This window comes from Lepisosteus platostomus, chromosome 24, assembly GCF_059453375.1.
Source record: "Lepisosteus platostomus isolate fLepPlt1 chromosome 24, fLepPlt1.hap1, whole genome shotgun sequence".
Lineage (NCBI taxonomy): Eukaryota > Metazoa > Chordata > Actinopteri > Semionotiformes > Lepisosteidae > Lepisosteus > Lepisosteus platostomus.
In genome coordinates, this window is record NC_142634.1 from 6,900,880 (window position 1) to 6,914,007 (window position 13,128).

The window sequence follows — 13,128 nt, forward strand, 5'->3', positions numbered from 1 at the left end:
GTCATCACATCTTAAAAAATCCTTTGAAAGTGCCTCAGTGACAGTACACAGAAGCAAAAGTCAGGTTCTGTCAGCCCAAAAGGCTGGAATAAACACACACAGAGTCTTCCAAATAACAGACATCTTCTTTGACATCTAACAACCTGAAAATACTGCCTGTTTAAATATGAATTCCATTAAGTGGTGTGAAAGCCTAGAGTTAATGGAATATCCACATAATTACTGATGACTTGACAGGTTAATCGTGTAAGCAGATGGGTTGTGACAAATTGATGACAAGCATTTAGTGATCTTACAGTTTGTCATCTGAGTTGGGAACAAAAATGAAATGAATATTACAACATGCGACTACACAACAAGCCCAGTGGACACACAGGTGCAATGTCATTGGGTGCACAGAGAATGAGAATGTGGAGGTGACATTTTCCTTCAGCTGTGGGATTTACAGTGTTCTTCTATTCCATTGTATTCAACACACTACCAGCAAAAGGAATTTAAAATAGACTAATTTTGCTGAGACACGACATGAAGCACATGGCAGATTTTGACTCAAACTCAAAACCATGTTTTGAACCATGACCAATAGGCCAGCAATTTGCCAGAATCGCCAGCTCTTTCAAATTTGAAAGGAAAACCGTTTATGAAACAACATGACTTTAAAAAGTGACCATGAAAAGACATTTATACTACAACAGAAAGGACACCACATACGCCATACAGTTACATTCCAAAACAGCTCTGCAATTTATAGCCCACATCACTTCACAAAGCACAAACTAGATTACCAACTACAAACCCAATAATGCTACGTTGTCACTACCTATTTGGCATTCCGACCTCGACACTTTAAATCAGAAGCTTCTCCAATATATTTCATGATTTCAAAACTACAAAGAAAAATGTTCTCTACGACGGTGTTCCAGTTGTTAACTTTACCACTAAAAGGGACGGCCAAGGGGTCTTTTTAATTCTCAAGCTCCAACATATCTTGCACATGATTCAGTAAGGCCGTGAAATTTAACCCTTCCGCAGGGGGAAAAAAAAAAAGATTCCGTGACCCTCACTCGTGTATACACACAAACCCATTCTAGGGTTTCATTAGCAAACAAGGGATGTTCCAGTCTCACATGGGCATGGGTTAATAAACAAAACGGATTCATTGGCAGGCAGATAACATTGTTCTCTTCAACAACGAAATACGATCGTAAAAAACTGTTCCAAGACGTCAGGCAATAAAAAAAAACAAATCGCTAAAATAAGGATTATATAGACAAACATCCAATCGATAAAATCCCGTTGTTCGCAGCTGTTAGCTCCCCAGAACAAATGTTTACACAACTGGATCACAAGCCGCAACATGGGTATGATAAACAGTCTTTTATTATCCACAAAACAAAATGCTCCTGTTTTTCAACACCTTACGACTATTCCGAGCCACTGTTACACGCGACAAAGTAAAACAAACAACGTGTATACATTTATAAATAAAACAAAAACTTTCTTCCGCTCAAGGGGGAAAAAAAAACCCAGGAACACAGTTTAAGAAAACGTGTTATGAATACAAATCTGTTTTGAGAGCCATCCTTACCTCCAAAGAATCCAGACTGATAAAGCTGGAAATGGCAAAACCATCAATAATATCCTCCTCTTGGGAACTGGATTCCCGTCTCTTCCTCCTGGGGGGACGGGGTGTCCGGGCACAGGAAGGCAGATTCGGGTTTTTTTTCCCATTTTGAGGAGCCTTATCCCTGCCGGGACTCTGCTCCCTGTCTGAGCAAGTGGACGGGCTGTGTACGCGGGCATCCCTGCCCGCAGCCTCCCGTCTCCTCACCCTGTCCCTCTGGGACCTGGATCTCCGACTCTGCCTCAATTTCCCATCCATTGTAAAAGCTTTTGACAGAAACTTGGAAAAACACCCGGGAGGAGAGAAAAAAAATAATAATCGCGGAAATAAAACGTGAACGGATTCCCCTTGCAATGATCACCGCGATTGCACAGAACTTCCCGACGATCCCACGGGGGAAAACACAGGCAGCTAATAGACACCGGTATATCTCAACAATTAAATCCACGGAATGACCTTGGATAAAAAAAAAAAATCTCCCGAAAAGAATAATAAAAAAAAATAATCCACAATACAGCGAGTGAGCGATCCCAATGCTCCCGAAATCCAGCGCACGCACACACACAAATAAAAATAAAAGCGATGCCTTCTCCTTTCAGGCAAGTGCAAAATTGCATATATATGTAATACACATCACTTGTTTTGCAACTTTGTTTCAATAGCAAAACAGAATATTAACGTCTTCATACCGCAGGCAACGTCGAGTAATCACATTGCTGCTGATCTTTTCCTCCAACCAATCCATAATCCAGCAGGGGAAAAAAAACGAAAAATATCCGTTCCGACAAATGTGCTTTTAAAGGTAGGAAACTGATTTGCGGACAATACCTGCTGTACTGTATATTCGCAAGTTTCAGCTGTTAACCATCTCTCGCGGTTAAGTTGAACTGTTAAGAGGAAAAAAAATGCCAACAACACTGGAATCCCTCAAGTCTTCCGTTTCTTTATCGCACTGTTTGCTTTCTTTAATTATGCCCTTACTTATATTTTAAATCCTCTCCCCCCCCCCCCTCCTTCCCGTTTATTATCAAATCCCATCAATTTCCAAGGAAAAGAAATCAGCAGCTATTCCCAGGCCTGGAAGTTTTATAAATCCATTCTCGAAACCCGTCCTTGGTCGCTCGCCTGCTAGTAGTATAGCGTAATTTTTCCCCTTTTCTAGCAATGCTAAAGGTTTGATAAGTGCTCTTAAAGAGACAGAGGTGATTAAATCTCCTCTTCGCTCTTTTCCCTGTATCTGAAATTGGAGAGTCGGTGCAGCAAAAGCCCCAGAGCACAGATAACTGACGTAATTTCCGCCACCTCTGCATTCACCAGAGGAAGTGAGCTACTTTATTAAACACTTAAAATTACTCTCTCCAACTTATTTCGCCTCGGAGGAGCATTAATGCGGGATACTTTGCATGCAGCTGATAGGCAACCTTCCTGTCCGAGGCGTTCAACTATTTACATCAACCTTTCTTGTTTTAATTCCTCCACCATCGCATGCCAGCGGATGGGAAAACCGGAGCTTATTCTTCGACAGTGTTCAGTCGGTGAACCCGAGTTCGGCACACGGTGTGCTGTAATCCTTTTAAAAAAACCACCGTCAGTGCCCGTGTGTATGCGCACAGCCCGTCTCACAGACAGGTTAATCTTCAGTCACTGGCATTCTTCTCCTCTTCGCTTTTGTCCATATCGTCACGTAACCGCCTTTTCTCCAATAGAAAGCTTTCAGTCAAGCCAGGTGACAGAAATGCCTTCACGAAACAGATACTATATCGTACAGTGGAAACGCTGCTGTGTCTTGCTCCCGTTGCGTGATTCCACGTACACAATGCATGCTTGCATAAAGCATATTATTATCCAGCCTCGATCATTATAGAGGCTGTTCTGTCTGCTGCCGGCTGCCTGCGCACGGATATTGTGTGGACCAGGTTGCGTTTTTGCCCCGATTACCACTGCGTTTCGATTACTTGTACTGGGCGGGGGGTGTGAGTTCATGGTCAATGTAATACAGTTAAACGAAACTACTGAACTGGGAAACACCGTCGATAACGCTGAAGCCTGTTAGCGGCGGACGCTATTGCACGAACTTGAAAGATTACTAAAAAAAAAAAGCTGTGTTTTCCCACAGCGTGACATTAAAATGTCTTGTTCTTGTCACAGAGCTTGGTTTATGTTTGTAGGCAAGATCCACTGCTCCCCGACTTCAAGGGAAATCATGGAGTTTAAGACTAATTGTTCCAGGTTAACACATAATACAAAAATAAAAAAAACCACTGATATGCATCGTGATTAAAATAATTAGAAATGCACTAAGCTCTCCTAGGGAATAAATATTTCAGATGACTACCCAAAGCTGATGTTTGTTCATGTTTTAGGATTGATTTTTTTTAATGATCCAACGAATCGTTTTTGAAATGTATAAAAGGCTAATCAAAATGTAACATCAGATTATTAGGACTCAGATATTTGCATAGATTTTCCATTTTAATAAAATCTGAGTAGGTGTAAAGAATTTCTCATAATAGAAGACAGTCGGAGGTACCTTACATGAAAGAGCTGTATTGGACTCGCTGCTAAGCTGTTTAGAAATTTGGTTAAGAAATTAGGGCCAGTTCTTTTGCATCTGCTCTTAACTCCCATTGTCAGCTGTTATACTGTAGCAGGCATAGCACAAAATTCAAGGGGAAAACATAAACTATTTGTTAAAATAAAGATCATAACCCCTTGTACATTGGTGTAAAAATGAAACAGATCTAGTGTGTTTGCAGCCCAGAAAAACACAGTGACAGCCGACAAAGCTTGGCCGAAAAGACTCTGTTCCCTTCATTTCAAAATTTAAATAAAGTTTAAATAATCTTGCAGCAGAAAAGACACAGTGAATGGTCAAATGTAGATGTAGGAGCCCCACTACACGGGGATATGCTCCACTGCTAAATTCTAAAACAGAGAATGGACTCCTGATTTTTTATTTCTTTCTTGTGCTATGTAAAACAGTGCCATGTGTCTTTGTAAAAAGTATACTTTATAGTTGTATACCTTTTAATACTTTAAATTCAACTTTATAGTTTTTTTTAGAATTAAAAAAATTGCCACTGAGTCAATGGCAAAAAACACCACGCTGATTTTAGGAGGTGTGTGTATCACAATAAAGATTGATACGAATTCCGTGCTTGAGACTTGTTTCTGTTCATTTTGACATGGAACATATTTCTCATGTTTACCAGATGGCACCAAACTGAATATCATGTAATTTTGCTCTTCTTACAAACCAAATTATCATCGATGGTGGAATGAATTTAAGGAAAGTGGTAGAGTACAATAAAAGATAGCAAGAGTCACACCACATATTGACAATTTGTGTCATTTTATTTAATTTTTTATCGTTTGTGCACATTTTCTACATTTAGTGAATTAATTGAGCGCACAGGGGGACCTGACATTTACACAACTCTTTAAAATTATGAGAGCAAAGCCGACTAATACTAACCATTCCTTAGACTGAAAACTATGTGAGCATTACATCATCTGAAGAGAGAGGCAGTTGAGTTTTATGGAGGGAACTGCTGCAGATTGAGTCACTTACACTGCGATTAATCAGTTTTTAGCGTTTCAGCAGATTTAATCTTTTTAGTATATCTGTTTTCTCAGAGCAGCCTGGACAGAAAGTGTACAGTAAATGCCACAGTCCTCATTTACTAAAAATCATAAGCCAGGCTAGAGACGTTGTAAGCAGAACACATTTCACCCGCTGACAGTTCACATCCATTATTAACCAGCTAGTGGTGTAAGAACAAAGTTTTTTTTACAGTAGGTATAGTTCAGATATAAGCTGTACTGTATATCATATTTATTGTAATTCATGTCTGCACTTTCTCTGCACTTCATTGCAAATATGTAAAAACAGTAATCCATCCATTGATGATCTTGGCTTGAAAAGCGAAAATGCATAAAGTGCGTGCAATTTCTTTTTGAATAAGTTAGTTCAGTTTTCAAACAAATTGTTTGGCATTTATTTGTCATCCAAGACTCAAGGGCACTGTTTTGCAACGTTTCGAAAGTCCTCCTGTAAACTCATCCGAAAAACAGAAACCCATCTGGCAGTCTTTCTTCGACTAGAAGCAATGTGATTTCTTTGCAGTTTTTAGAGCAAGTGTCACACTATTCCTTTATTTCAGTGATTGCGTTTGGATTCCATTTGAGAAAGGCCAACGGCTGAAAATTGATTCTGAAAACTGGTGAGGGCAAAAAGTCCAGGAAACCAACACACTCCTTTGCCTCTTTCTCAGTGAAGTGGTTAGTGTAAGCCTATATTAGTCTGTGGGGCTTTAAAAGATTTTATGAATATTTGTGGTGAGCCTTACTCCAGCGAGGTACTTTTGAGACATCCCAAATCATGCCCTGCTGTTTACCTAAAATGGAGACCCATGGCTTGTATTCCGATAGTGATTTCAGCCCTATTAAAGACTTACAGAAATTAAATAATGGCGGCTTGTGCAATCTGGAAGCAATTTTGCCATCTGTAGAATATCTGAGGATTTTAAATGGAATTTTTTTGGCTGTGGTTGGGAGGCTCTTGCTTGGAAGCTTACCCCTGAGCTGGAGGTTTCAAAAAGAAAAAGTGACCCGATACGATTTTGCTCTCTCATTGGTATGAAATAACTTTTTCATTATTGCAAACCAGAAGCAGAACAATTGTGTTCAGTGCTTCTCCGTGTTGCCAAATTCCATTGTGTTGTGTTGATTTCATGGTCAGGTAATAGAACTGTTTGAAATCGTAGCTGGACATCCACATCATTCTCAGCCTTTCACTGTACATGATCAGAGGCAACTCACACGCTCTGTAGAGAACACGATAGCCAATTGGGATAGCTTTTTCCCAGATTCCAGGGTTTATTATAGTCATATTAAAATGAGCAAATCTGAATAGCGTCACTTTTACACTTAATACAAATGCCGCCATTAAAAAGAAGTATCAAACCTTTCTCTCCTGGAATGAAGTTCAACCCTGTTACTCTAAAATGTGATAAGTCAATTTCTCAAACAGAAAAAACAATTAATCTTGGTTTTCCTCTGTTGTGATAAAATGGGTAACTGATCATCTTACTCCTCAAGTGAAGAATCATTTAAAGGCCTCTAGACGCAATCACAAATCTATACCCCCCCCCATCCTTTCAGCTACATTATCCTTGGTTTCCAGTTCTGTACATGGCTGAAGGTTTTTAAAAATACATTTTGGACAGCGTATGGTAAGAAATAAGAATAGGAGTAGGGGCAGAAATAGTATCCAGATGTTCAATGGAAATTCTGAACTGAGCATAATAACATCAAGATAAACATGACATAAACTGACAGAGGATTGTGGAGGAAAGAAACCACCTATCAATACGAGGATCTCTAACAATAAATCTCTGGACAGAGTTTTATCTTTTACATATGTTATGCTGTGCAGGTACACTCTGCTGTACATCAAATAGCTTTTTAAGAGCACCCCCACTCTCTTTAAAACGCCATAGATGTAATAATTCAGAAAGAAGATTATTGAGTGGACTGATAGGTATCTAAGGAAGTCTGTGCTGAACAGTTCAGAGATTAACATTGTTGGGGTTTTTTTCAGGTTGCTCCTTGATGATTATCCACATCTGTGGACTAAAGGTACTTCTCAGTCTTATTTGAGGAAACCCTTCTTTGAAATCCTTAGGTGAAATCCTTAGGTGTAATAACCTATAGAATGGGTTATATCACAATCAAAGGTATTCTTGCAAAATGAACACCATTTAATCCACCTTCATAGAAAAACCGAAGCAAGTTTACTTTCTCTGAAAAAGTGTTGAAATAAATAGAAATATTTCATATAAAACCAAAACGCAAGGTGTATATATAATATACACATGATTCTAATTTTGTCATTTCACTCTGCTGAGACCAGAGGGGCCGTCTAAACAGAGTTCTAACTGGCACTTATGTGTTTAACATGGCTCATTTGAGTCTAATTCTTCACATAACTCATGGCGACCGCATGCTTTCCAAATACAATTGGAGAAATGGTATTGAACAGAACCTAATCATATAGATATTGTATTGTTGGTGCTCATAAAAAAACAACTTTGATACAGTGTTTGTGCTGTATCAGCAGTACTGTTCGCAAGAGGTCTGCCGGTTGGAGTACAGATAGGAAGTTCAGCATCTAAGCATTAACAGAGTCCAATTTTCATCAAAACATTTAGACGAGAAAAGAGGTGATTTTGCTTTCCTTTTATGTGCTTGATACATTCCTACTCTGCATTTTTTTTTCTGTCCTTATACTGTGAAGCAGCCAGCGCAAAGCTTTAAATTAAGAGATTAAATGCTGTCTTTTTAGCAATTTACCCAACTCTAAGCAAGGCTCTGCTGACCTCTGCAAAGCTTATTTCCAATTACTGGCCAATATCAAGCTTTCTTGTTATAGGAAACAACACGAATTAACAATCTCAGACGTCTCATGTCCCTTCGGTGAATTCTGTTCTTCCTGATTAGGGCTTTATGATTAATTTGCTTAATTGCGCTGCAGTTTGAAAACAGGAGAGCGGTAATGACCTGTGACGACAAATCTCCCTGTACCTTAATTCCAAACTGACACTAGCACATTTCAGGGAGCATAAACCGACGAGCAGATAGACACGCAGAAAAAGTGAGGAACAGCAGAAATCTTCAGTTAGGTTTTAATCCTCTTCCCTATACGCTAGAAGAAGGATGACTAGTTAACGTTTTGTCAGCAGTGAACGGAGAGACTCAACAGAAACCCGCCTGAGGCTGAACTAGCCATATCTGCCTTCAAGCAATCCGTCTTCTGTAGTATCTACCTGCTACGTGCAGGCAATCATCATTCCCTGCGCGACAGCTTGTGAAACGTTAAATATCCTACTACGTTTAAAACTAACGTAAATTCCCCCCCTTGCGAAGCAACATTCAAATTCTCTGAACAATATTTTTGTTATTCCAAGAGCCCTGCCGGCTTTTTCGTGCCTCATTTTTTTGCGTTCGCTAATGACATACTGCCATCTTCTTTAGATGATGTGAATGCATCTGGCACAATAAAAAGTTGATTTCTATATGTTGACTTCAGGAAACTTAGAAGGTGCTAAGAACTCACTCATGGTTAAACTGAAGTAGCTGGAACTTGCTCCATAAGGAATCGCTCAATACTTTCCAATGTTATCGGTCGGTCTTAACAGCAGTAATTTGAGTCCACTGTGACACTATTAAAAAAAAACAAGGCAGTTGATTTTGACATTATTTATTGGCTTTCAAAAGAGGATATGTTCTCATTTGTTCTCTGCACAGTGGAGCATTAGAGCTGCCAGCTGCCAGTAATTTTATTAACATTCTGTAATTGTGAGAGGTACTGGATGGCCATTCATACCTGAAAAAAGCATTCATGTAAGCAGTGAAAAATTGGCAGTGCGCTGCTCATTTTATAACAAGTGGAATTTATTGGCAGAAACTGAGAATAACCTGTTCTCGAAGAAAATTAAATTTTTATTACCGATATCATTTGTGCTGAAATTAGGCCGTTGTGTTACTCTCATATGTTCAGGCAGGGGACTTTACCAAGATAAATGTTATTAGAGAGAATATAATTATTATAAAGTGTGAGTCTTGTAGGGAAGGGAAGAGGGGGGAAAAATAAGGGTGACTACTCCTGGCGATGATGTGTGTCCTCTGATGCTAATTGCGTTTTTGAGCTACTGTATGTACTTGATTAATTGCTGATTGAGAGGTACCTGGAGACCTACAAGATTATTGTCCTTGGAGAATTAAGTTCTCCTTGGAGAATTAAGACATAGACCCCGCCTGCACACACCCAAACTCAAAAGGACCCCTGAACTCGAGAACAGTGCTTGAAACATTCATATTAAGCTGCACCCAAGTATCCCATCAAATTCTGTGGTCTTAATGCTTATAAACATTTTGGTTACTTTCCTGTTGCATTTTATGTGGATGACTGCAGCCCCTCACAATTTCAGCATCTGACCTCGTGGCTTGTCAAACCATGGGGCTTTAAACCTTAAAATAATAAATTGTAAATAGTAGCTGAAGCTATTTTCTATGCACTACAGTCTCCTTCAGGCAATTGCACTGGGTGTTGGCACTATGAACAACCCATGCTATTGACTGGCATGTCTTCTGACAAACCTCACTAACTGATGCAACCTACTGTACCTGGAGTTGATTCAAGTGGTGATTTCAGGTGCAGTTTTGAATGTTAACTGTATGTTATACTTGAAAGACATAAACATATTATTATTTTAAATAATCGTATTTTTTGTTCTCTAAAGAAAATAACGTGGTTTTAAATTCCTGTCATGGAATTGAAGTTATTGATTAAATTATTGTTGTTTCAGAGCTTTTATCTGCTGAGCATTTTAGGTTAGGCTTAAAACCTGTAGGGCTAGACTTTCTAGGACCAGGAGAAAGGCACAATATGCTAACAGTGAAGAACGCATTGTCCCTTTTCTTGTTTAAATGTGAATCTGGTCAGTCTGCACTAAAGGCTTCAAACTTTTCTCTATTGTGAGTGGCACATTGCTACTTTTTTTGGAAGTACAATAAAGGGTTTTATTGATTTTGTCTAGGAGTGTTCCTCTTACAAACACTGCAGTAACAACACTTTTGCCTTTCTTGTCTTATCAACAGAAACCATGTCAACGTGGGGTTTCGTAGAAATATCTGCAGATCAATATGGCTCCAGCACACATTATAGATTTCCTAGCAGAAGGGATAATCAGAGGTCCTCCCTCAAGACAGTTGAATGATCTCGCAAAATGCAACAGGTTGAATTATATTTACTAAATGTGCCGTGACACAGAAAACACAACTTCCATTTCACACTGGAATCTAAGCAGACACATCGCTGGGCTGATTAAGAGCAGAGAACGAACAATCACTCTTCCGTTCCCGAAGCAAACTTATCTTCAAATGTTTGAGAGGCTGCCAAAGCAGTTTCTAGTAGAAATTTATCAAAATGTTTTCCATCACTGCTTTGATAGTTGGTGGTGTTGCATAGTGTAGGAGGTAAGTGTTTGGACTCCTGACTGATAGGTTGTGGGTTCAAGGCCCTGCTGCAGACATACACTGCTGTTGTACCTGGAGCAAGACACTTTAATGGAGTTGCTCCAATTAACCTGTATTACTGCGGAAGACCGTTGCTGAAGAGCAATAGAGTCACATGTTCTTTTGTTCGCTAAACACCATGACAACTACAATAAACTCGGGCCTGTTGAGTAACTATACTGTATCTGTGGTATCACCTTTACCTTTGATGGATATTAACTGTATATCTGGATAAATGTGTGAATCCATATGTCCATGTTCATCTTCAGTTCTATAGAACTCATGCTTTCCCAGCAGTGCTTGTCAGTTCAAAATGACATTCATTACGGCATTCCTCACTACTTTAGTATTGTTTCTCGTTTTGTATGTAGAAAAAGAAAAACTGAAAATCATTCTTAGCTTTTTTTGAGAGTTGGAGGATTGCACTGTTTAGAAGCACCTATGACTTTCATTGTGAAAGGTTTAGGTTGGCAGGTTTCTAGTGTTAATACCATGCATTTGCCATCACTTGCCTCTCACCATTTCCCCATGGTGTGCAGAACACTTATGCATTGATCTACAAAGCTTTACACTGTTATTACCACAATAAACCACAGAATACGTTCATGAGAGTCAATTGCACTAATTGCATAGATGATCTGATATTCGTCTTAGGTTTTAGACCTTGACACTTTCCACTCTCTCCCCTCAAAAAGCTGCATGACATGTTCACACCAGCACATCCAGTAGTATATTCTGATTCGGAGGGAAAAAAAGCTGTAAATCCGTTAGCAAGAACATCTTGACACGTTAAAGAGCCTCTTCAATCTGCCTGTAATTAGCACTTGAGGCAAGAAGAACTGGTTTTAGCGGCGTTCACACGAGAGGCAAAACACGAGGACAAGCAAACTGATGGGGATGTGCAAAGCGTTATTTTTTAATGTCTCGTTTTCAGTTGCATCTCTTGTGAATTCTGGAGTAAGCAGCAGGCACTTTTTAAAAATTGCCAGCAAGCACTTGTTCCGAACATTTCAAATGTTATACCATATACCTGTATATGAGTATAATGACAATAAACTTGAACTTGAAACGTGAAACTTGAACTTGAAACAAAAGCTAGCATTAACCTAAGCGACATTTCCACTACAACACTTTGCAGGCTGTTACAGTTACATTATGACAACAGTGACACACTGCCTGAAGTCTTGTGCTGATACATAAGATCTTTGAGTGTGTACCTCTACTATGGCATTAAAACAAATGGAAATGTCAGCACAGAAATCCAATAGGTAGACAAGGTGGGCATGTCCTATTCAAAGTAAGGACACAGAGCATTAAAACCATTCATTCAACTTAATGAAGCGCTGCCTAACCATACATTAATGTATGTATGTGGGCAAGTTTCAAGAAAAAAAGGGACATCTCACCCATCCTTTTAGAAAGACAGGTACTGCAGACAGATATGTTCCTTTTGGAAATCTCCTAGTGAGAAAGTCTTTCCTTCCCTTCAAGTTTTTTTTTTATACAAGCATTTTAGTGTCAAAAATGTTCAGATGTCTTTTCCAGTACATCTATTGCTGCCTTATTTCTGCTCCATATGGCACAGATTACATCAGTGTCTGAAAGGTGACTAGGACTGTTCACATTGATTCTGGCACACAGGAAAAGATGATAGTGCACATTCACCTACAACAGAAACCCAGTTCCCTTGCTGCCCAGTAAGATAACATCAAGCAACTAAGATTTCCTAATTATAAATTATACATGTTTTTGTGAAAGCTGAATTAAAAATGGAATAAAAAGGTAAAAATGAAGATACCTTATTTAATTTTTCTGGGGAGAGAGGACAGTGTAACACAGCAACAATGTCTTTGTACTTATACCTAATTTGTTTAAACTGGATGAAATTATTTAGTCTTCTGGTCTAGTTTGCATGCTGTTATCGCCAAAAGAATAAGAAACGTTGTGATTGTCCCACTTTCCTATAAGTGCCAAATTACTTCTGCAGTGCTATATTTGTGCGCTTGTCATCTCTCTCTCAAAGCTGATATCTGTCACCATTGAGGTCAAGGTCTTTCTCTTGTCCTTATCAATCTATCCTCATTGGTCTCTGTCGCTGCTTCATTGCCCAGTCAATGGCCAAACCAGGGAACATCTGGTGAACATTACCCTTGGGAACTATGCATGCTGTAGCAAAGAGTGGTCTGATATGTATAACGGAGAATTTGATGGAATTTAATTTAGCCGTAAATCATAGATATTGGGGAGTAGGTTTGAGATCAGAGATTCCATTTAGCATGCAGGAGAAAAAAATATAAAAATACGAGTATTCATCTCAAATACCATCTGGGAGTAAAATATATATATATTTTTAAACCTCACCTTTCACAAGAGTAAGATTTTCTAGCTTGCAGACACAAACGTTTTTATGCCCTGAAATGGAAAAG

At 39.0% G+C, this 13,128-nt stretch overlaps 1 protein-coding gene across 7 annotated transcripts in view; it reads right to left on the reverse strand.

Annotated features, from left to right (window-relative positions):
* Positions 1-3,520, reverse strand: part of fbrsl1 (fibrosin-like 1) — a 299,572-nt gene extending 296,052 nt beyond the window's left edge. For 3 of the 7 annotated variants that reach the window (XM_088618298.1, XM_088618293.1, XM_088618291.1), the window contains exon 1: positions 1,589-3,520. In XM_088618298.1, the coding sequence (XP_088474424.1) occupies positions 1,589-1,882 (294 nt within the window). In that variant the 5' untranslated portion in view covers positions 1,883-3,520. The remainder of the gene's footprint in view (positions 1-1,588) is intronic. The other 4 variants (XM_088618296.1, XM_088618292.1, XM_088618294.1 and 1 more) reach the window with 2 other exon arrangements.
* Between the last annotated feature and the right edge of the window lie 9,608 nt (positions 3,521-13,128).